The sequence below is a fragment of the Cherax quadricarinatus genome, chromosome 48, assembly GCF_038502225.1.
Source record: "Cherax quadricarinatus isolate ZL_2023a chromosome 48, ASM3850222v1, whole genome shotgun sequence".
In the NCBI taxonomy this organism is placed as follows: domain Eukaryota; kingdom Metazoa; phylum Arthropoda; class Malacostraca; order Decapoda; family Parastacidae; genus Cherax; species Cherax quadricarinatus.
This window is the reverse complement of record NC_091339.1, coordinates 19,534,876-19,560,629: the sequence shown is the minus strand read 5'-3', so window position 1 is coordinate 19,560,629 and position 25,754 is coordinate 19,534,876. Positions and strand designations below refer to the sequence as shown.

At 39.7% G+C, this 25,754-nt stretch overlaps 1 protein-coding gene across 1 annotated transcript in view; it reads left to right on the top strand.

The window, feature by feature from the left end:
* The window catches only part of LOC138854063 (zinc transporter ZIP10-like), a 210,054-nt gene that overhangs the window by 59,157 nt on the left and 125,143 nt on the right, over window positions 1–25,754 (top strand). Inside the window, exon 2 of the mRNA XM_070094801.1 lies at window positions 9,182–9,298. Within this exon, the coding sequence (XP_069950902.1) occupies window positions 9,182–9,298 (117 nt within the window). The remainder of the gene's footprint in view (window positions 1–9,181; window positions 9,299–25,754) is intronic.

The following is a 25,754-nucleotide window of genomic DNA, read 5'->3' as shown; positions in this document are numbered from 1 at the left end:
ATGGTTATATATATATATACATATATATATATATATATATATATATATATATATATATATATATATATATATATATATATATATATATATATATATATATATATATATCACTGTTTACTTAAATCTCCTCTATTTATTCCGATTTTTTCATTTGTACACTTCAGTCATATCTATCCTAATTCTACGCCTTTCAAAAGAGTGCAGATTCAGTGCCTTCAGCCTGTCTTTGTATATTTTCGATCGCATTTATATCCATCCTTTAATTTGAAGACCAGAACTGAGCAGCGAAACGTTGCCACAATAAAATGTCACATTAGTTGCACATGTGTCCTTTTACCTAACATACTGTCGGTAATTCTACCAACATTAATATTTAAAGTTGAAGTGTAACTTTAATACTTCTGTTATTTATACTTTTGTATATGAAACCAAGAATTTTATGATCTTTATTGTGAAAACTTATGCACCGTTGTCTTGGCTTTAAATTTACTACTTCGGGGTTAGAAAAGCTATTGAAACTCATCAAAGGTAAAGGTAACAAGTAGTCCTAGATCTTTTTCGCAGTTTGACTTGCGATCTACATTGTTTAGATTGTAAGTGTCGTAGTTATTTCCTCTTCTTAGGATTACAACCTTACATTTGTCTACATAGAACTGCATCTGTCACTTGTCCCACCACATCAAGTTACTCAGGTCATCCTGCAGGTCAGCCTTCTTGTGTCCACATCAGAAATTATTTAATGAACTATTAGAACTGTCATTGGCAGATTTTCTACTATGCTTCTTCTTCTTCTTCTTCTTCTTCTTCTTCTTCTTCTTCTTCTTCTTCTTATTCTTATTATTATTATTATTATTATTATTATTATTATTATTGCAATTTTAGAAAGTTATTATGACATACACATACACACACACACACTTCCTAATGTGTAAGACTATCATCCCTCAATTCGTCCACCCCACCCCGATCCCCCACACCTACAGTATGGCCACACCCACGCCCACAGCTGGACAACCTCCCCATGGTGTTGATATTGTACATCCCACTCAGGTATTTCCTTGTATTCTAAGACTTTCAACATGGCCATATAGCGTTCCTTCACAACTCCAGCTTACTGTGTCTCGTTCCTCCTTCAAGGAGCTGTATCCAAACTGCTGTAGGGCTCTTGATCCATGGATTTGAGGCTACTCATTCTTAGATCAAACTTTATTACCTTTCACTCTCCAAGTGTTTTATGATCCCTGTGAGTCTACCGTTTCCCTGTCACTGATGATGACAGCAACCACCCAGGGAAGTACTACCGTCCTGCCAGATGACTGTGAAACAGAAACCTGTAACTGTTTTGCATGATGGTAGGATTGCTGGTTTCTTTTTCTGTCTCATAAACACGCTAGATAACAGGGATATCTTGCTACTCCTACTTACACTTTGGTCACACTTCACAGACACGCACATGCATATATACATACATACATCTAGGTTTTTCCCCTTTTTCTAAATAGCTCTTGTTCTTCTTTATTTCTTCTATTGTCCATGGGGAAGTGAAAAAGAATCTTTCTTCCGTAAGCCATGCGTGTCGTATGAGGCGACTAAAATGGCGGGAGCAATGGGCTAGTAACCCCTTCTCCTGTAGACATTTACTAAAAAAGAGAAGAAAAAAACTTTATAAAACTGGGATGCTTAAATGTGCGTGGATGTAGTGCGGATGACAAGAAACAGATGATTGCTGATGTTATGAATGAAAAGAAGTTGGATGTCCTGGCCCTAAGCGAAACAAAGCTGAAGGGGGTAGGGGAGTTTCTGTGGGGGGAAATAAATGGGATTAAATCTGGAGTATCTGAGAGAGTTAGAGCAAAGGAAGGGGTAGCAGTAATGTTGAAGGATCAGTTATGGAAGGAGAAAAGAGAATATGAATGTGTAAATTCAAGAATTATGTGGATTAAAGTAAAGGTTGGATGTGAAAAGTGGGTCATAATAAGCGTGTATGCACCTGGAGAAGAGAGGAATGTAGAGGAGAGAGAGAGATTTTGGGAGATGTTAAGTGAATGTATAGGAGCCTTTGAACCAAGTGAGAGAGTAATTGTGGTAGGGGATCTGAATGCTAAAGTAGGAGAAACTTTTAGAGAGGGTGTGGTAGGTAAGTTTGGGGTGCCAGGTGTAAATAATAATGGGAGCCCTTTGATTGAACTTTGTATAGAAAGGGGTTTAGTTATAGGTAATACATATTTTAAGAAAAAGAGGATAAATAAGTATACAAGATATGATGTAGGGCGAAATGACAGTAGTTTGTTGGATTATGTATTGGTAGATAAAAGACTGTTGAGTAGACTTCAGGATGTACATGTTTATAGAGGGGCCACAGATATATCAGATCACTTTCTAGTTGTAGCTACACTGAGAGTAAAAGGTAGATGGGGTACAAGGAGAATAGAAGCATCAGGGAAGAGAGAGGTGAAGGTTTATAAACTAAAAGAGGAGGCAGTTAGGGTAAGATATAAACAGCTATTGGAGGATAGATGGGCTAATGAGAGCATAGGCAATGGGGTCGAAGAGGTATGGGGTAGGTTTAAAAATGTAGTGTTAGAGTGTTCAGCAGAAGTTTGTGGTTACAGGAAAGTGGGTGCGGGAGGGAAGAGGAGCGATTGGTGGAATGATGATGTAAAGAGAGCAGTAAGGGAGAAAAAGTTAGCATATGAGAAGTTTTTACAAAGTAGAAGTGATGCAAGGAGGGAAGAGTATATGAAGAAAAAGAGAGAGGTTAAGAGAGTGGTGAAGCAATGTGAAAAGAGAGCAAATGAGAGAGTGGGTGAGATGTTATCAACAAATTTTGTTGAAAATAAGAAAAAGTTTTGGAGTGAGATTAACAAGTTAAGGAAGCCTAGAGAACAAATGGATTTGTCAGTTAAAAATAGAAGAGGAGAGTTATTAAATGGAGAGTTAGAGGTATTGGGAAGATGAAGGGAATATTTTGAGGAATTGTTAAATGTTGATGAAGATAGGGAAGCTGTGATTTCGTGTATAAGGCAAGGAGGAATAACATCTTGTAGGAGTGAGGAAGAGCCAGTTGTGAGTGTGGGGGAAGTTCGTGAGGCAGTAGGTAAAATGAAAGGGGGTAAGGCAGCCGGGATTGATGGGATAAAGATAGAAATGTTAAAAGCAGGTGGGGATATAGTTTTGGAGTGGTTGGTGCAATTATTTAATAAATGTATGGAAGAGGGTAAGGTACCTAGGGATTGGCAGAGAGCATGCATAGTTCCTTTGTATAAAGGCAAAGGGGACAAAAGAGAGTGCAAAAATTATAGGGGGATAAGTCTGTTGAGTATACCTGGTAAAGTGTATGGTAGAGTTATTATTGAAAGAATTAAGAGTAAGACAGAGAATAGGATAGCAGATGAACAAGGAGGCTTTAGGAAAGGTAGGGGGTGTGTGGACCAGGTGTTTACAGTGAAACATATAAGTGAACAGTATTTAGATAAGGCTAAAGAGATCTTTGTGGCATTTATGGATTTGGAAAAGGCGTATGACAGGGTGGATAGGGGGGCAATGTGGCAGATGTTGCAGGTGTATGGTGTAGGAGGTAGGTTACTGAAAGCAGTGAAGAGTTTTTACGAGGATAGTGAGGCTCAAGTTAGAGTATGTAGGAAAGAGGGAAATTATTTCCCAGTAAAAGTAGGCCTTAGACAAGGATGTGTGATGTCACCATGGTTGTTTAATATATTTATAGATGGGGTTGTAAGAGAAGTAAATGCGAGGGTCTTGGCAAAAGGCGTGGAGTTAAAAGATAAAGAATCACACATAAAGTGGGAGTTGTCACAGTTGCTCTTTGCTGATGACACTGTGCTCTTGGGAGATTCTGAAGAGAAGTTGCAGAGATTGGTGGATGAATTTGGTAGGGTGTGCAAAAGAAGAAAATTAAAAGTGAATACAGGAAAGAGTAAGGTTATGAGGATAACAAAAAGATTAGGTGATGAAAGATTGGATATCAGATTGGAGGGAGAGAGTATGGAGGAGATGAATGTATTCAGATATTTGGGAGTGGACGTGTCAGCGGATGGGTCTATGAAAGATGAGGTGAATCATAGAATTGATGAGGGGAAAAGGGTGAGTGGTGCACTTAGGAGTCTGTGGAGACAAAGAACTTTGTCCTTGGAGGCAAAGAGGGGAATGTATGAGAGTATAGTTTTACCAACGCTCTTATATGGGTGTGAAGCATGGGTGATGAATGTTGCAGCGAGGAGAAGGCTGGAGGCAGTGGAGATGTCATGTCTGAGGGCAATGTGTGGTGTGAATATAATGCAGAGAATTCGCAGTTTGGAAGTTAGGAGGAGGTGCAAAATTACCAAAACTGTTGTCCAGAGGGCTGAGGAAGGGTTGTTGAAGTGGTTCGGACATGTAGAGAGAATGGAGCGATACAGAATGACTTTAAGAGTGTATCGGTCTGTAGTGGAAGGAAGGCGGGGTAGGGGTCGGCCTAGGAAAGGTTGGAGGGAGGGGGTAAAGGAGGTTTTGTGTGCGAGGGGCTTGGACTTCCAGCAGGCATGCGTGAGCGTGTTTGATAGGAGTGAATTGAGACAAATGGTTTTTAATACTTGACGTGCTGTTGGAGTGTGAGCAAAGTAACATTTATGAAGGGGTTCAGGGAAACCGGCAGGCCGGACTTGAGTCCTGGAGATGGGAAGTACAGTGCCTGCACTCTGAAGGAGGGGTGTTAATGTTGCAGTTTAAAAACTGTAGTGTAAAGCACCCTTCTGGCAAGACAGTGATGGAGTGAATGATGGTGAAAGTTTTTCTTTTTCGGGCCACCCTGCCTTGGTGGGAATCGGCCAGTGTGATAATAATAATAAAATAATAATGTGTTTCCTTTCTCTTTAGGTGTCTTCCACATGCGTGTGAAAATGCATTTATAAAGTTTCAGTCCACGCCAGGTGCTGTCAGAAGTAAGCCACTGTTTTTTTTATTTCGTTACTGTAGGCTAATTATACGGAAATATAGGCTAGTCACCATACATATCGAACGTATTGTTTTAAACGAATTAAGATACTTTCTCTTTGACCATGGCAGTGTAGTCGACTCCACAAAACTTTTTTTTTTCTTTTTTTGCTGTCATTCACAATTGTTGCTCAGGCTGTCTTTGCACCTGAGAGTATTTATTCGTGGGTCTTCTGCTTACCTCTCTGTTTTTTTTTTTTTTTTTTTTTTTGACGTCTTTTCAATTCTGTAGCTTTCCCAAGCTCTTCCACTTCATTTTTTACCTCTTTACATCTTTGGATGAGCTATATTCTCTTTCTCTTTTTATAATTGCCTATTTGGTCCCTAAGTCTCGGTTGTTCCTACTCTGTAATCATTTGATTCGCTTTTCTCTTTCTCATCTCTTCAAAACTTTACTAGTTTCTAATTAGCAGTGTCATTTATTCCCTTCTGTTTTCTCTATCTCTCCTCCGTTCTGTTATCATATCAGTTTTGTCTCTGTGAGAGCTATGATGCCCGGGGCTTAATCTGCTCTTCATTCCTTCAGTTCGTCATTATTATTATTTGAAAATTCTGTGTTCCTGTACCAAACTTCGACCTGTTTTTTTCTCAAACTATATTCTGGTGTATCATCTGGTCTCCTGTTTCTCATGTATGTGCTTTGATGGAAATAGAGGAACGAATCTGGCGTGGTTGAGGTTAAGGAGCCTGGGTGGATAGGGTTGATGGGCAGATTCTTGGCACTATTGGAATATAACGTGTAGAGTACGAGTAAGATCAGTGTTCACACTGGCGTTTAAATGGCAAGCATTTAACTTGGATATCTAGCTAACAATTTATATGGAAAATGAGCCGAGTATTTCACACGATCATATATGCTGATCTTTCATATGTAGTTGTGGAAAATGTTTGGGAGTTTTATGGGACTTTTGCTGTGAGTAATGAATGAATGTTAAAAATAACAAACAAAAAATTTGCAGTATTTTGTTGTTGTGTCAGAGGTGTAAAGGACAGCCTATCATGGTGGTAGAGAAATGAACGGGGTCCGGGGCTTCAACATGGCCGGTTTTGAAATATTCATTGACACCGCCTTGTTCAGGGAATTTTGGCTGAGTGGAAGACTTTTATATATATATATATATATATATATATATATATATATATATATATATATATATATATATATATATATATTATATATATATATATATATATATATATATATATATATATATATATATATATATATATATATTATATATTATATATATATATATATATATATATATATATATATTTATATATTATATATTATTATATATATATATATATATATATATATATATATATATATATATATATATATATATATATATATATATATATATATATATATATATTATTTTGCTATTGATACATTGGCCTTTTCCCACCAAGGCAGGTACGAAACACTTTCATCATCATTCACTCCATCACTGTGTGTGTGTGTGTGTGTGTGTGTGTGTGTGTGTGTGTGTGTGTGTGTTGATGTTGGTCTAAAGCGTCATGCGTTTTCGCTCACCATGAGGCGGGCCAAAGCAGCATGTGTTCGACTCCCTGGCTAGAACAGTGTTGTTATTGATTATATTATATATGTATGTTATTGATTTTATATATATATATATATATATATATATATATATATATATATATATATATATATATATATATATATATATATATATATATATATATATATATATCGTGCCGAATAGGCAGAACTTGCGATCTTGGCTTAAATAGCAACGCTCATCTTGCCATATAGGACAAGTGAAAATTTGTGTATGCAATAATTTCGCCAAAATCATTCTGAACCTAACGAAAAAAATATATTTCACTGTGTTTGTTTAGTATTAAATTATTGTAAACAAATCTAAAATATATTTAATTGCGTTAGGCTAAAATAAATTGTTTTTTTTTTTTATAGTAAGGTTAGGTAAGTTTTCTAAGATTCTTTTGGTGCAAAATTAAAATTTTTTACATTAACATTAATGAAAAAAATATATCTTTAAACGTATAAGAGAAAATTTTAGAAAGGACTTAATTTTAAATGAGTTCTTGCTAATTGACCAGTTTTACATATTCTGCACGATATATATATATATATATATATATATATATATATATATATATATATATATATATATATATATATATATATGGGGTCCACCTCTGGTGTAAATTGTGGGACCCATAGCCTCGGAGAAGTGGATAAAAAGGCTTCAAGGAAGAATATTTGGATTTCTGCCTGAAGCCGTTTGAATATTCCACTTCCCCTACCACCCCATCTTTTCATATTTTTTTTTTTACCAATAGGAATATTTTATTACATCATATGGTACAAAAGATATATATATATATATATATATATATATATATATATATATATATATATATATATATATATATGGATCAAACGTGTAGCGCAAGCTACACGCCAAGGTATTGTCCAGTGTGGGTAGATTGGTAAAGCACTGCGTACCTTGTCCTAAGGTTCGTAGGTTCGAGTCTCCTTCAGCCAGAGATCAGTGTTTGTGTATATTTCGCCTGCTCTCGCGAATTCCTTATATATATATATATATATATATATATATATATATATATATATATATATATATATATATATATATATATATATACTATATATATATAATCGCCCACTTTATTGGTTCTGGGCTTTTTAAATACTATCAAACGTACTAGCGAAACATTGCATAGAATGTATCTAAACCATTTCTTCATCCAGTTCATTTATTTATCATGCTGAGGCTGTGTGTGTATGTGAGAATATGTATGTGCGTGTGTATGTATATTTATGTATATATGTGTATGCATGTATGTATGTGTGTGTGTATGTTTGCGTGTGTTTTCGTTACATACAAATGCAGAGTAATTGGAATATCTCATGTTAGAGTATTGGAGACATGAATCTGCTCTTATGTCACCCGTCACTAAGAGATAGGAGTGTATCGGGTGCCTAGGTAGTGCGGGTGTATGTGTGTTCTCGAATCATAGGTCCTGGCCCCGCCTCTTCACTGGTCGCTACTAGGTTCACTCTCTCCCTGCTCCATGAGCTTTATCATACCTCTTTTTAAAGGTGTGTATGGATCCTGTCTCCACTACATCACTCTCCAGACTGTTCCACTTCCTGACAACTCAGTGACTAAAGAAATACTTCCTAACATCATTGTGACTCATTCTTCACCTTCCAGTTGTGACCCCTTGTTGCTGTGTCCCATCTCTGAAATATTCTGTCCTTATCCACCTTGTCAATTCCTCTCAGCATTTTATATGTCGTTATCATGTCCTCCCTATCCCTCCTGTCCTTCAGTGTCGTCAGGTCGATTCCTCTTAACCTCTAATCGTAGGACATACCCTTAGCCTTGGGACTAATCTTGTGTGTGTGTGTGTGTGTGTGTGTGTGTGTGTGTGTGTGTGTGTGTGTGTGTGTGTGTGTGTGTGTGTGTGTGCGTTTGTGTGAGTGAATTAATACTTTTCTTTCACTAAGATGAGCAGTCGACTGTATTGCACCATTACTACCATATCATCTCTGTATTATGTAGAATCGATCCATATTATTCAACTCCTCTGTTTCTACTCACTCCATGCTTCTTCACTGGCTTTGATTATTCATTATCTTCAGAATATTTTGAAACGTCTCGTCCTGAAGAACACTCATGTTTGTGATGGGAAAGTGTAAATGGTGATGTGTTTAATATTTTACGAATCGAGTCTTAACTGTAACCTGTTGTTGGTTATAGGTGCGTCGAATTGTGGCCATTTGTGCATCGATTAGTTTGTGCGTCGATTTCGTGAAAATTTGTGCATCAGTTTGTGGTAGTTTGTGTTACGATTTGTGGTAATTTGTGCATCGATTTGCGTTAGTTTGTACTTCGATTTCTGGTGATCTGTGCTTCGATTTCCTGTCATTTGCGATTTGGTTTTCTTTAATATATGCGATTACTTATGTTTACGTTTTGTTTTGAATTAATTTAATTTTTTTTCGTTGATTAACTCATACTTCTTTCAGATTTTGCTCTAATTCACGCCTAGATTTTGCTTTAATTAGCGAACATTTCTTGCGTTAATTAACATGCACAATTTGTGTTAATGTATGCTAATTTTCGCGTGCATTTACGCTTGAGTTTAACGTGCATTGTTTCTGTTGTTGCAGGCGAGGAGTGGGAGGAGGGAGAGGAAGAGGAGGAGGAAGAGGAGGAGGACAACGAGGAAAGGGAGGCAGGAGAGGAGGAAAGTGGGCCAACTAACTCTTCCAAGGTGGCCCCTACAGGTAAAGCTTTAAATTCAGCATTTATTAGCCGGAGATCCAGATCTCCTGCTCGCAGCTACAACCCTTGTATTTTCTCCGTTTTTCTTTTGTTTTGATCTGATTATGAAAAACTTTGCCAACCATTTTGCCCTCTCTGAAGCGGTTGAAATACTTTATTACATCTTCCCTCAAGCCCCCTTTCTATCTACCCTCCCTCGCTTTCCCTGTCCCCCTACTTCTTACCCTACCCACCTCCCTCCCGCCTTTCTATTCCTACTCGTCACACCTGCCTTGCCTAGGCAAACCTTTCTACGCATCCTGTCTGCTTAGGATTCCCTTAACATGACTCACGAAATCGTAATGACACGATTGCAAACAAACCATACAACGGGCGGGGATAGAACCCGCGATCAGAGAGTCTCAAAACTCCAGACCGTCGCGTTAGCCACTGGACCAGCTAGCCACAATAAGATTCGTCCAAATATGTATATTTCTACACCATACGCGACGGTCTGGAGTTTTGAGACTGATCGCGGGTTCTATCCCCACCCGTGGTATGGTTTAGACTCCCTTCATGGAGGATCCTTGATACCGGTGAGGGGATCTTCCAAAGAATGATTAAACTTCCTCTCACCTTGCTTGGATAGAACCTGGATGTATATCTTCCATTCCCTCAGGTACTACGGTTTTAGTGCTTCCTCATAAATGTGATCATTTGTGTTGTGGATAATTCTTAAAACTAGAAGATTAACCATTTGGTGCTACAGCTGGTATTATTGCACCTAAACTAATTAGTCACATGTGCGCGCCAGTGTGTGTGTTTAATTATCTATTTGTAATTACCTATTTGCAGTTACAGGGCCAAAGTTTTGCTTGTGATGTCCCACCTTTAATAATTTTTCATCATAAACATATTTTTTGTTTAATTTCCAGTTCTTGTTGCACTTACTACTTCCTTATAAATTAATTCCATTAGTCTAACACTCTTTGAAAATATCCTTCATCCTTGGCAACTTTAATGGTGGCAATCTTTCATCATAACTCATATTTCTCAGCGCGGGAGACATTTTTGTAGCTGTTCTTCGGGCCTTTTTTTGAATAACGTTGTAATTTTTTTTGGCTTGGGCACCACACAGCTGCTGCATACTCTAATATGTTAGTCTTACATATGTTATAAGTTGCATTATTTTAACATTTCTCCATTTTTATAGTTGTAAGTTGTATTATAATTTGCCAGTATAGAACTGACTTTCTCAATTTCATTTATGATCTTGTGAAATATTTTTGCTAATAACTCTTAACCTCTCACTGTCAGCTACTTTCAGTATTTTGTTTCATTGTCTATATTCTTTATGTGGTCTTATCCAATTCTTTCTTAAACAATTTTGTTACTGTCGTGATGAATTAATTGATGGATTTGATATACATACATGATTTTGCAAACTGGATCCGAAGTTGTTTACCAGTAATTTTTACTCTGAAAGTATTTTAACTACTTACTAGATTATTGGATGCCATGAAGGAGGATAAGAAGGATAGCAAGGCAATTTGGGAGGCTGTATTTATTCAAAATCCACCTAGCCTGACTGACGAGGAAAAGATTTAGGACGTTTGAAGGCTGGGAAGCATAGCAAAATGAATGCTAGCTTTTGGAGGGATAGGCTGTAAGGCATCTTGTGAATAGGTAGAAGGCATCATGTGCATCAGTGTCTCTATTATATGTTGTATATAGACCCTGCCTCCATGGTAATGATGTATCATGGCATTTCCATGTCATGTCCCTCACTGCAGTGTTACCCTGCTTGCTGGCAAATAATTATGCTAAATAACGAGGAGGAAATATGAAAAATGGCAGCCTAATGCCGTGTTTTTTTTTTCACTAAAATAGTGCACGGTTCCCAACACACGCACATATTTCTCAGAATTTCTTGAAATAGGACTAAATAATTTGTTATCACGAGATGACTGGTCTCTCTTCCAGATTGTTATTATTATATTTAATATGAAGCTTTAAACCATTGTGAGTTATCCAGTACAAGGAGTAGTGGACGCTCGATTCTCTGGCCTCATATCTTGAAATAAAAATATTAACTTTACTCACTAGAGTTAATGAATTGGCTACGGTTTAGCTGCAAATTTAAAGACTTAGAAAGAAATAGGTGTCACATGTTTTTTTCGAAAATATGACAATACCCATCTTGGGTAAAGATGTTTGTCACACGGTGAAAAATTAAATTCTGTTAAACGTTATGCAATCTGGCAGGATGGCTGTCTGATGATATATATTGTACATATAAGATATTTGAGGGCGCCATCCCGAATCTACACTTCCATAACAGCGTACAGGAGTGAGAGATATGTCAGTAAGTGTAAAATAGACCCAGTAAAGAAGCAGGGACAACATGGGCTTAACATGCGTTGTCCAAGATTCTTCAAGCTGTTACCAACAGATATCAGAAATATTGCTGGACCCAGTGTGGAAGTCTTCAGGAGGAAACTGGATCACTACTTCCCCGTGTGCCTGAAGAACCAGACTGTGATGGTTCTTGTGGCCGGCTGCCAACAGTAACAGCCTGTTTAAACAAGCAGTCAACCCCCCCCCAAAAAAAAAAAATCTGGCCCCAGGATGGACTACGAGGAGTAGAAAACTTTTCGAAAACTGGTCACAGGTAGCCATTTTAAAAGCGCGCGCGCGCGGAACCAGGAACTGAGTCTCGACCCCTGCAACCACAATTAGGTGAGTACACACACACACACACACACACACACACACACACACACACACACACACACACACACACACACACACACACACGCACGCACGCACGCACGCACGCACGCACGCACACACACACACACACACACACACACACACACACACACACATATATATATATATATAGATATATATATATATATATATATATATATATATATATATCGTGCCGAATAGGTAAACTGGTCAATTAGCAAGAACTCATTTAAAATTAAGTCCTTTCTAAAATTTGCTCTTATACGTTTGAAGATACATATATTTCATTTATGTTAATGTAAAAATTAATAATTTTGTACCAAAAGAACCTTAGAAAACTTACCTAACCTTATTATAACTAGCGCAGTTTAATTCAGCCTAATCCAACTAAATATATTTTAGATACTTTTACAGTAATTTAATAATAAACAAACACAATGAAATATATTTTTTTTCGTTAGGTTCAGAATGATTTTTGCGAAATTATTGCTTACACAAATTTTCGCTTGCCTTATTCGGCAAGAAGAGCTTTGCTGTTTAAGCTAAAATCGCTAGTTTTATCTATTCGGCACGACATGTATATAGAGAAGCACTATATACTTACGAAGGTTCCGCTATATACTGTATAATTACTGACGTCATCAACAAACATGGCGGCGGGTGTGTACACAATTCTTCTGGTGTGGTCATAACTAGCGGTGGAGGGGGGGATAGTTTGGGGGAAGAGTGAAGGTATTAATTAAATTAATTTTATGCAAATGTACATAATTATCAGGTGAAGTAAAACACAGCTCGGGAATGCTTTGGTAACGTATGTTTATGACAAATTTTGAGTCTAACATTGGCGTCGTCAGAGCTTCGGCTCATGATGTTGATGAAAGGATCTTGATCTAAGGAAATGGAGCTTCTCTTCTCGTACTCAGAGCAGACGTGTTTTCCTGCTGTTCCCCCAGGGGTCGCAGCACCCCTTGGGGGTTCAGCGTTTCACAAGGAATTTAATAATAATGTGCTTGCGTCAGTCCGTTCAGTAACACTCCGCAGCTATGCTCACACTCCAGCATTGCTATTACTTAACATATTTAACTCACACAAGTTTTATATTCAATATACAAAGCTTGGTCTGAATATGGCTCTTGATCCAAGGAAGGGAAGTTATCCTCCCCCGGATTACCTCCCATTTCCCAAGCACTGCTTTTCCTGGAGAATGGGAGGTCATCAGGCTTATGAATAATAATAATAATTATGATGTTGTTAGGTTGGCAGATAGTAACCATCCAGGGAGGTACTATCCTAATGTTTTACGAGTGTGAAACGGAAGCCTTATAAATGTTTTGTATTGCAGCTGGTCTTCTCTTTCTGTCTCATGAACCTTTAAGATGACAGGTAAATCTTTCTGTCTCATGAACCTTTAAGATGACAGGTAAATCTTTGTCTCATGAACCTTTAAGATGACAGGTAAATCTTTCTGTCTCATGAACCTTTAAGATGACAGGTAAATCTTTCTGTCTCATGAACCTTTAAGATGACAGGTAAATCTTTCTGTCTCATGAACCTTTAAGATGACAGGTAAATCTTTCTGTCTCATGAACCTTTAAGATGACAGGTAAATCTTTCTGTCTCCTGCGTCATGTTCATTATTACACTGGTCTGCATGATTTTTTTTATTGACTCTGTGGTATCTTTTTTGGTATATTTATGGAAAATAGTGAGTCATTGTGTTTTTTATTCATCTGTATCACATCAGGTTGTCAAGTTAAACGGAAACGTTACTTTTCTCTTTTCGTATAACATAAGTAAATGAGAAAGTGGTATATCACCAATTAAAATGCTTACCTTATATTGACTTAAAGGTTAAATCTAATATATTTTTCTTTATTTTCAGATTATTAATATGTCTAGAGGCTTCATAAATTCACCCGACGTATTTTGCTATGTCTGCGGGGAATTCACCCCTTCAGATTCCCGGAGCAACATTACTCCTTTATTGAAGCACTGCTACTTTACTTATTTTGGCTGCAAACTTGGAGACCAGGACAAACCATTTGCACCACACAAAGCTCGCAAGAGTTGCATCAGTAAGTTCCAAATGCGGTCAGTTGGAAAACTTAAATGTATGCCCTTTGGAGTACCGGTGGTATGGCGGGAGCAGATGAACCACCATGATGACTGCTACTTTTGTATGACTAAAGTAGCTGGATTCAACAAGAAGACTAAAGATCGCATAATATACCCAAATATTAATTCAGCAATAAGGCCTGTTCCACATTCTGAAGATATTCCTGTACCTGTGCCACCTGAGACATGGCAAATTTCACCAGAGTCTGATACCAGTAATTCTAAGGAGATGGAAGTAGACTACGAACCACCAACAAATGACGATCCCAAACCCTTCAACCAAGTTGAGCTCAATGACTTGCTGAGAGACCTTAACTTCCTAAAGAAAATGCATAGTTACTTGTCTCTAGACTGAAGGAACACAGGCTTCTAGCTCCTGGAACAGCATTCGCGTGGTACCGTCATCGTGAAGCGGAATTCACTCAGTTCTTTGACAAAGAGGAATCTTTAGTTTTCTTTTTAAATATTTCTGGCCTTATTGAACACATAGGGATGTCATACAAGGCAGATGAATGATGGAGACTCTTCATTGATTCTTCTAAAAGAAGTTTAAAGGCTGTACTTCTCTACAATGGCAACACAGCTGCATCTGTGCCAGTTGGCTATAGTGTCCAAATGTCAGAAACTTACGCAAATATGAAGACACTAATACCTGCAATCAAGTACCAGAATCGCAATTTTCTCATTTGTGGTGATTTGAAAGTTATTGCTCTCCTACTAGGTCTTCAAGGCGGATACACCAAGTACCTCTGTTTTCTGTGTCTTTGGGATAGTAGGGCAGCCAGCCAGCACTATGAACAAAAAGACTGGCCGCCAAGAACCAGCTTCCTACCCGGAAATCACAACGTGAAAACTGTGCCACTAATTGACCTCAAGAAAATTCTGCTGCCACCACTCCACATCAAACTAGGATTTATGCAGAATTTTGTGAAGGCCTTGAACAAGAATAGAACTGCTTTCAAGTACCTGGGATCAAAATTTCCTCGTATAAGTGAAGGCAAGCTAAAGGCAGGAATCTTTGTTGGCCCTTAGATTCAGGAATTGATAAAGGACAAGCATTTTGATGAAGCATTAGCAGGTGTCGAGGTGAATGCCTGGTTTTCATTCGAGCAGATTGTCCACAACTTCCTGGAAAACAGGCACTCCCCTGAATATGAAAAAAAAAAATGATCCAAGACCTGATTTCAAGTTCCCAACAACTTGGGTCTAGAATGATTGTGAAGATGCACTTTTTGCACTCACAGCTTGACTATTTTCCCAACAATGGTGGGGACTACAGTCAGGAACAAGGAGAGCGGTTCCATCAGGATATTTGCACCATGGAAACTCGATACTAGGGCAAATGGAATGTGAGCATGATGGTAGATTACTGCTGATCATTGAAACGTAATGGTCTCGATGCACAGCTTAAGCGAAAATCAAAGCAGTCCTCCTTCCTTTGATTCAATATGTAGGCTAACCATTAGGAGCATATTTTTTTAATAAAATTATTTTATTTGATTCATGTTGATTTGGAATTCATATGTTGTTAAAACTAATAGAATGTGCTTTTCCATGATTTCTTGCCTAATTTTAGTAAATTAACAATTTATTAAAAATTCACATTTTTTATTATCATTAATTTGCATTTTATTAAAAATCCTTATGTGATAGAGCAAAATGGTTTAGATATTTACAGTCAGCAGCCCAATAATATGTAAGATCGCAACCATGAATAAAAATAAAAATTAAAAACATACCAAATGCAGACCAGTGTATCATCGTCATATTCATTATAATCATTGTCATCTCCATCATCATCAGCATCAGTTGTGTAAGAAGAGGAAGAGGGAGAGGAGGTGGAGGAGGAAGAGAAAGAGGAGGTTGAGGAACAACAGCAGTAAGTAGAGGAAGAAGAAAAACAAGGAAGAGGAGGAGGAGGCGGGAAAAGAGGAAGAGGAGAAGGAAAAAGACGAAGAGGACGAGAGGTAGGATATCCAGAAACAACAAGAGCATCAGCTAGCAGAGGAGGGAAGAAAATAACAACAATAACAGCGAGTAAAGGAGTAGGAGGAATAGTAGTAGCAGTAGCAGCAGTAGGAATAGTAGTAGTAGGAATAGTAGTAGTAGCAGCAGTAGGAATAGTAGTAGTAGTAGCAGCAGTAGGAATAGTAGTAGTAGCAGCAGTAGGAATAGTAGTAGTAGTAGCAGCAGTAGGAATAGTAGTAGTAGCAGCAGTAGGAATAGCAGTAGTAGCAGCAGTAGGAATAGTAGTAGCAGCAGTAGTAGGAATAGTAGTAGCAGCAGTAGTAGGAATAGTAGTAGCAGCAGTAGAAATAGTAGTAGTAGTAGCAGCAGTAGAAATAGTAGTAGTAGCAGCAGTAGTAGGAACAGTAGTAGTAGCAGCAGTAGTAGGAATAGTAGTAGTAGCAGCAGTAGGAATAGTAGTAGTAGTAGCAGCAGTAGGAATAGTAGTAGTAGCAGCAGTAGTAGGAATAGTAGTAGTAGCAGCAGTAGGAATAGTAGTAGTAGGAATAGTAGCAGTAGCAGCAGTAGGAATAGTAGTAGTAGGAATAGTAGTAGTAGCAGCAGTATGAATAGTAGTAGTAGTAGCAGCAGTAGGAATAGTAGTAGTAGCAGCAGTAGGAATAGTAGTAGTAGTAGCAGCAGTAGGAATAGTAGTAGTAGCAGCAGTAGGAATAGCAGTAGTAGCAGCAGTAGGAATAGTAGTAGCAGCAGTAGTAGGAATAGTAGTAGCAGCAGTAGTAGGAATAGTAGTAGCAGCAGTAGAAATAGTAGTAGTAGTAGCAGCAGTAGAAATAGTAGTAGTAGCAGCAGTAGTAGGAACAGTAGTAGTAGCAGCAGTAGTAGGAATAGTAGTAGTAGCAGCAGTAGGAATAGTAGTAGTAGTAGCAGCAGTAGGAATAGTAGTAGTAGCAGCAGTAGTAGGAATAGTAGTAGTAGCAGCAGTAGGAATAGTAGTAGTAGTAGCAGCAGTAGGAATAGTAGTAGCAGCAGTAGTAGGAATAGTAGTAGTAGTAGCAGCAGTAGGAATAGTAGTAGTAGCAGCAGTAGGAATAGTAGTAGTAGCAGCAGTAGGAATAGTAGTAGTAGTAGCAGCAGTAGGAATAGTAGTAGTAGCAGCAGTAGTAGGAATAGTAGTAGTAGCAGCAGTAGGAATAGTAGTAGTAGCAGCAGTAGGAATAATAGTAGTACTAGCAGCAGCAGTAGGAATAGGAGGAACAGCAGGAGCAGCAGTAGGAGTAGGAGGAGGAGCAGCAGCAGCAGCAGTAGGAATAGGAGGAACAGCCGGAGCAGCAGCAGCAGCAGTAGGAATAGGAGGAACAGCCGGAGCAGCAGCAGCAGTAGGAATAGGAGGAACAGCCGGAGCAGCAGCAGCAGTAGGAATAGGAGGAACAGCAGGAGCAGCAGCAGCAGTAGGAATAGGAGGAACAGCCGGAGCAGCAGCAGCAGTAGGAATAGGAGGAACAGCAGGAGCAGCAGCAGTAGGAATAGGAAGAGGAGCAGCAGCAGTAGGAATAGGAGGAACAGCAGGAGCAGCAGTAGGAATAGGAGGAGGAGCAGCAGCAGCAGTAGGAACAGCAGGAGCAGCAGCAGTAGGAATAGGAGGAGCAGCAGTAGGAATAGGAGGAACAGCAGGAGCAACAGAAGCAGCAGTAGGAATAGGAGGAACAGCAGGAACAGCAGCAGTAGGAATAGGAGGAACAGCAGAAGCAGCAGCAGTAGGAATAGGAGGAACAGCAGAAGCAGCAGTAGGAATAGGAGGAACAGCAGGAGCAGCAGCAGTAGGAATAGGAGGAACAGCAGGAGCAGTAGGAATAGGAGGAACAGCAGGAGCAGCAGCAGCAGTAGGAATAAGAGGAACAGCAGGAGCAGCAGTAGGAATAGGAGGAACAGCAGGAGCAGCAGCAGCAGTAGGAATAGGAGGAACAGCAGAAGCAGCAGTAGGAATAGGAGGAACAGCAGGAGCAGCAGCAGTAGGAATAGGAGGAACAGCAGGAGCAGCAGTAGGAATAGGAGGAACAGCAGGAGCAGCAGCAGCAGTAGGAATAGGAGGAACAGCAGGAGCAACAACAATAGTAGGAATAGGAGGAACAGCAGGAGCAGCAGCAGCAGTAGGAATAGGAGGAACAGCAGGAGCAACAGTAGGAATAGGAGGAACAGCAGAAGCAACAGCAATAGTAGGAATAGGAGGAACAGCAGGAGCAGCAGCAGCAGTAGGAATAGGAGGAACAGCAGGAGCAACAGCAACGGTAGGAATAGGAGGAACAGCAGAAGCAACAGCAATAGTAGGAATAGGAGGAACAGCAGGAGCAACAGCAACAGTAGGAATAGGAGGAACAGCAGAAGCAACAGCAATAGTAGGAATAGGAGGAACAGCAGGAGCAGCAGCAGCAGTAGGAATAGGAGGAACAGCAGGAGCAACAGCAACAGTAGGAATAGGAGGAACAGCAGAAGCAACAGCAATAGTAGGAATAGGAGGAATAGCAGGAGCAACAGCAACAGTAGGAATAGGAGGAACAGCAGGAGCAACAGCAACAGTAGGAATAGGAGGAACAGCAGGAGCAACAGCAACAGTAGGAATAGGAGGAACAGCAGAAGCAACAGCAACAGTAGGAATAGGAGGAACAGCAGGAGCAACAGCAATAGTAGGAATAGGAGGAACAGTAGAAGCAACAGCAAAAGTAGGAATAGGAGGAACAGCAGAAGCAACAGCAACAGTAGGAATAGGAGGAACAGTAGAAGCAACAGCAACAGTAAGAATAGGAGGAACAGCAGGAGCAACAGCAACAGTAGGAATTGGAGGAACAGTTGAAGCAACAGCAACAGTAGGAATAGGAGGAACAGTAGCAGCAGCAGCAGCAGCATTTTGGCCCAACGTCAACAATAAAAGCAGGATTAGCATTGCCTGCAGGAGGAGGATGAGGAAGAGTAGGAGGAGGAGGAGGAGGACGGGAGGCAGGCAGGCAGGCAGGCAGGCAGGTTAGCAGGAGGGGAGGGAGGGAAGGAAGGCCTGCTGAAACATTAACCTTGTTTGGAAAGCTTTTCAACTGGCGGCGGCGCAGGGCTGGCGTAGTAAAGCCAGGACTGAAGGCAAATTAGATTAATATTTCAAAGGGGGTTGCCAGAGGGACGATAAGTGCCTTAGGTGAGGCAGGTCCCTAGAGGCTCTCCCGTGGAGTGCGCTGCTGCTGCCCCTGGTGGTAGTAGTGTGGTGTGATGGTGATGTTTGATAGTGGTAGTGTGTAGTGGTGCTGGTGCTAGCAGTGATATGGTGAAGCTACACTCTCCAATCCATTTTACCCCATACCTGTCTACCTGTAACTTCTACCAACTCATTCTACCCCCACATCCGCTTCTACCGTTCCTATAAAATGTTTATGACCGTTTTTCCAATGTGGTGTGATTTTTCTTTTTCTCCGGTTTCATGCTGTTAGTGGCCGGAGAGAGTGGAGGGTAGGAACAGAGCCTTCTGTTTTATTATCATTTCCTCAACCACCTGGTGGTAAAGAAGACACAGATGCAGAGGAAGCTTTTATTGTGGCAGCATTTCTCTCTATGCGGTTTCATTAAGTCGGTACAAAGTTTGTAAAAAACACGCCTATATATACACACTTGGAAGGCAAGGTGTAAGAACACGTCTATATACACCTGGAAGGCAAGGTGTAAGAACACGTCTATATACACCTGGAAGGCAAGGTGTAAGAACACGTCTATATACACCTGGAAGGCAAGGTGTAAGAACACGTCTATATACACACACCTGAACGGTGAAGTGTAAGCAGATCCGTTTCTTGCAGAGGTTAGTTTATTGTAATTTAATGTATTGAATTGATAGTAGTCTCTAGAGGGTGAAACGTCTCCTTAATAAGTGTCCTAATGCAGCTTTTGTGCCTTACAATAATGAGTTGGAAGGAAAGTGGGTGGGGGGCGTGGCGTTAGTAAAAGAGCCATGAAGGAAGCCTGTTCAGCAGTATGGAGGAAGCCTGTTCAGCAGTATGGAGGAAGCCTGTTCAGCAGTATGGAGGAAGCCTGTTCAGCAGTATGGAGGAAGCCTGTTCAGCAGTATGGAGGAAGCCTGTTCAGCAGTATGGAGGAAGCCTGTTCAGCAGTATGGAGGAAGCCTGTTCAGCAGTATGGAGGAAGCCTGTTCAGCAGTATGGAGAAAGCCTGTTCAGCAGTATGGAGGAAGCCTGTTCAGCAGTATGGAGAAAGCCTGTTCAGCAGTATGGAGGAAGCCTGTTCAGCAGTATGGAGGAAGCCTGTTCAGCAGTATGGAGGAAGCCTGTTCAGCAGTATGGAGGAAGCCTGTTCAGCAGTATGGAGGAAGCCTGTTCAACAGTATGGAGGAAGCCTGTTCAGCAGTATGGAGGAAGCCTGTTCAGCAGTATGGAGGAAGCCTGTTCAGCAGTATGGAGGAAGCCTGTTCAGCAGTATGGAGGAAGCCTGTTCAACAGTATGGAGGAAGCCTGTTCAGCAGTATGGAGGAAGCCTGTTCAGCAGTATGGAGGAAGCCTGTTCAGCAGTATGGAGGAAGCCTGTTCAGCAGTATGGAGCATGTACAACAATATGGAGGAAGCATGTACAGCAGTATATCGACAAATCTTGTGCAAATGTTGACTGGTTGTTACTTTTTATGTAGTATTATGTGTACCAGAGATGTAGACAAACTGAACACTCACTTGATCTGCTCAATGGTTTCTTGGGTGCTGTGTAATGCAGTTTCAAGACATCTCTAAAATTTATCTCCTTTTTTAAGGGCAAGTTTGACTATCTTTTACGACAATAAGTGTACATGTTTGTCCCTGTGAGTAACACACTCATTGTTGATATTGTATGTCCTACACGCATATTGATGCTCCTGGATCCTGTATTGAATAATACTTTATAAACAAACTCAACCAGTCATCATTTTCACAAAGTTAATCGATATAAATGATGCATTAGCCGGCAGAGTTCCTACATAACTCTGCTACTTACATCACTACTCACGTTCCTTCCAACTCACATTATTGTAAAATACCTAAGGGGCATTAGAACATGTATTATGATGCTTCTCTCACCAAAGGATTTATTAATCCAATACAGAGATACGAAGTAGATGGAGTATATAAGAAAGCCAGGTGGTGAATGTGGGGGCGTAGACTGCGTGATGGTTGTTCCCAGTTTGGGTAGGATGAGCATGGAGAGAACTTCTGAAATCATAAAATTGCCAGAATTTTGCTCGATGGTATTGGTGGCGACAATAAAAGCAGATTCTAAATTGCGTCTGTTGTGTTGGTCAATTTCTCTGTTGACTAATTTAGGCGTAGACCTTTGAACTTCATGAGATTGTTGTGGGAGTTTCTGTGCATAATGTAGTTATTATTTAAATCGTCTTTTTCAGGTGGCTACTTGTGTTCTCTGACGCGTTGTTTCAAGCTTCTAGAAGTCACCTCCATGTATGCTTTATCGCATCCTCTACTTGGGACGATATAAACGCTAGCGCAGGTTTCTTTGTGATGTGTTTTAGCTACCAAGGTCTTGATAGTGCTGGAAGTAATGTGGAATATGCTGGTTTTGCTCTTGGCAAGGAGAATGGAGAGGTTTTCTGAAGCCTGGTTGACTGGAAGGATTGAGAACCTGTCAGGTGATTGTGTCTGGTAGTGTGGGTGATTCTCTTTACTTCTGCAGTTGTTAACGAAGTGTGTTAGGTATTGTAATATACTACAAGCTTGACATATGTAGTCACGTTAATTATCCAGGAAAGCAGATCTAAGAGATCTTATGTGTTCTCAAGTAGAATACTATAATAACTCCTCTTTTTACCCTCAAGTCTTTGTGAAAAAAATGTAATCGGTGTCCAATATTCAACATTTAATGTGTCACATAGTTTATTTTAATATTTCCAGTGGTTGTAGTACAAATGATCTCTCTGATCCCATTTCAAATTTTTACTATATTTGTTAATAGGTTCTTTTTCCTAAGAGTTCGAGGATTCGAACCGCAGTCAAGCATAATGCGAGCCCATGGCGCCAGTGACCTTGTTACGACGGTTACTTGTGAACAAATTGTTTCCTGGTGTCCTTTCTGTACATCCCTATTTGTAATTTTATATTTTGTATTCTTGTTCTTTCTCGTGTTGCTCAAACATATTATCACAGCCTTTTATGAATTTGTGGTTGTCGTGTTTAAACCTTGTTTCCCTTCTCTTATTAAGAAGTCCACCTCAACATGGATTTAGTTGCGGTTAACGAGACACATGAAGTAGCTCTCCGTGAGAGAAACGTTCTTATTATAAAGTCTTATGCTGTTTCACGTGTCTTTGTATCTATCATCGCTATATATAACTGATATAAAATATAGTGATAAATGTCATTGTTGTATTTATGCTATTTATTAATTTTCTTTGATATAACTATGTTATCTTCAAGGGACATCTTTTGACTTTCACACATTCTCGTAATATACCATTTAACTACCTTTAAATTCCATCATTAATTTAATTCTTCATTTGTTTAGTTTACTTAAAGTTTGCACCGTGTGTGTGTGTGTGTGTGAATATTTCTTCTCACCTATTTCTGGTTACAAGGTTCGAGTTCCAGCTCATGGCTTTTGGTCTCTTGCCATTTTCTGGGTTTATTTCCTCTTAGCTTCGTAGGCCTTGCCATATTTATTCTTAAAAATATGTGTGAAGCCTACCTACACTGCCTCTTCGTCCATGTGATTTACTTCCTGATCCTCCTTAGGCTAAACTAATACTTCCTGACATCCCAGTGACTCATCTGTACCCTCGTGTACATGCTTTCCGCCTGAAAGAGCTCGTCTGTTTAGGTTACGTTAGGCCAAAGATGGTGCCCATGATATTCATGTTGGAATTCCAGGATGGTGTTTTCGGTAGTAGTAATGTGTGTCTAGAATGGTAGCCTTGGTTGTGGTGTACAGGCGTGGCCAAGAACCTCCTTCATATCTTACTAAAAAACGATCATCAGTATTCCATCAGTGCTGCTCTTCACATACTTGTACACACTACCACTCCACTCGTTCATTATTCTCTTGTCACTTACTCTTGACACACTTGTCACTCATTAGTTGCTTCGCTGGTGCATGATCCTCCGGGGGACTCCATTGTTAATTCTGCATCCTTGACAGTGTGTCTTACACTAGTGTATGACGCTCAAGGGGACCCAGGATAAAGTTGTACACATGACCGTATATTACACTGGTGTACGATGCTCAAGGGGGCCCATGATAACGCTGTATACTTCATTGTATATAACACTGATGCATGACGCTAAAGGGAAGCCAGGATGGTTGACTATGTATGCTGTGCAGATTTGGTATCACATTAAGACGACCTCTAGTTCTACAGATCAGTTGAAGTTGGAGTTAGTTTCTTAGCGGGTGCCGTCCGTCCCCAGCAGCAATCAGTGCCTCGGGTATTCATAGCCCCCATAATTCAAGCTCTACATCTCTTCCAGTCACCAGTAAATTACAGTAAAAATATATGCTTAGTCACAAGTATTTAAAACTAATTAAAAAGTTCGGGTATGACGGTCATATATCCAAGAAGGAGGAGGAGGGAACGTCCTGGTCCTCTGAAGGTTTCCTCCCTCCTTCACTCCGAGAAGGAGGAGGAGGAGGAGCAAGAGGATTTGTTCTGGGCTTATGGAGGCTGCGTCCCTTCTTTTCCTTTTCTTTTCCCTCCAAGAAGAAGAAGGGTACGTCTTGTACCTCTAATGACCTCCTTCCTCTCTCTCTTCTTACGAAATATTTGAAGCTGATTTAGCTACTGAATTCTTAGTGGAATACTTGTCGGTATCCTCATGTCTAACTGAAGTCTCTCAACTCAGGCTAACACATTTCATTACTTTATATGTGAAACCTTCTAATTTATCATGGGATGTATTGCTGAAACAAAGCTGTCTCTTTCTCTCTCACTATGAAAGTATCAAATAGAATAGGATAGCCATATAATGCAATTATACTGAATAAATATGAATTTTTTTTTTTTACCAGACTAGGGGATGTAGCGATTAGCTTCACCCACGAGTGTGTCTGTTTTCTTCCTTATATAAGCGATCCTTAGCCACTAATGAGGCCTTCATTAGGGCCCTCTGCTAGGGAGCCAAGTGGGAAAGTTTACCCAGAATACACACGTTATTTACGAGAGGATCAGCGCCTCAGAATTTTTAATTGCTAGTTTCTACTCCCCTACGTTTCCATACTTTTGTTTAACCTAACCCACTTGAAGGTAATAAAAGGAGAATGCAGGTGCTAACAGAAACATCTTGGTCAATCAGAACGTCAACAAGGAACCTTGGCTACAGGCCGGGTCGCGAGAGTAAGGAAAATAAGAGACAAACAACAGAACTCACCTGAAGATAATACAACAGCAGAATCCACCTACGGATAATTCATCAGTAGGATCCACATGGGGACAATGCAATAACAGACTCCACCTGGGGACAATACAATAACAGAATCCACCTTGGGACAATACAATAACGGAATCCAACTGGGGACAATTTAATAACAGAATCCACCTGGAGACAATACAGTAACAGAATCCACCTGGGGACAATACAATAACGGAATCCACCTGGGGACAATATAATAACAGAATCCACCTTGGGACAATACAATAACATAATCCACCTGGGGACAGTATAATAACAGAATCCACCTTGGGACAATACAATAACAGAATTCACCTGGGGACAGTATAATAACAGAATCCACCTTGGGGCAATACAATAACAATCCACCTGGGGACAGTACAGTGACCAAAATTACCAAGTAAAAATACAGCACTGGGATTCTCCAGGAGACAATATAACATAGAAAGAAGTTAAGTAATTTATATTTAGGTTACAAGCTGAAGGTCTTCTTCAGCAGTATGAGAGCGAAATAAAGAGCATTGATCCTACTGTGCCGTATTGTCTTCACGTAGATCAGCTTATGTCAATACACAGGGTTTATTACACTTCTTGAATTCAGAGAAGTGGCGTTTGAGATTCAACGTGCAGTATAGTGTGAGAATGTCAACTCGTTTTCTTACAACATTGATAACTCACATACAATTAAGCAGATTTCTCGATATCCATTTTTTTAGACCACATTACATTGTTGTCTGTAACAAAAAAATAACCAGTTATAACATACATTAAAGCTAATTAATGGAGTAATACGTAAAGGCGACAGAGAAATTAGGGACGGCGAGCAGAAAACGTAGACTTACTGATTGTAAGATAAACTGGAACAATATACAGATAACACGCACATAGGAAAGAGAAACTTATGACGACGTTTCGGTCTCACTTGGACTATTTACTAATGACACTAACTCGAGGAAAGTCTCGGTCAGATGACCAGAAGCTCTAGCTGCGGGTCATCATATGACTAAGACCCGCGTCAAGAAACAATGATCCCGTTTCCTGTCAAACCTTTCCTAACCAAACATCGTACCGGTCATAACTGCAAGGAAAGAAATATCAGACAAGATTAGTGTGAACTTTGCTCTTGACAATACAAGATGCAGGTCCCGATGGGACCTAGTTAATATCTTGCTAAGTTTGTTAACTCCTCAGAATAATCGCACAATATTGTGTCTTAACAAGACGACATGTT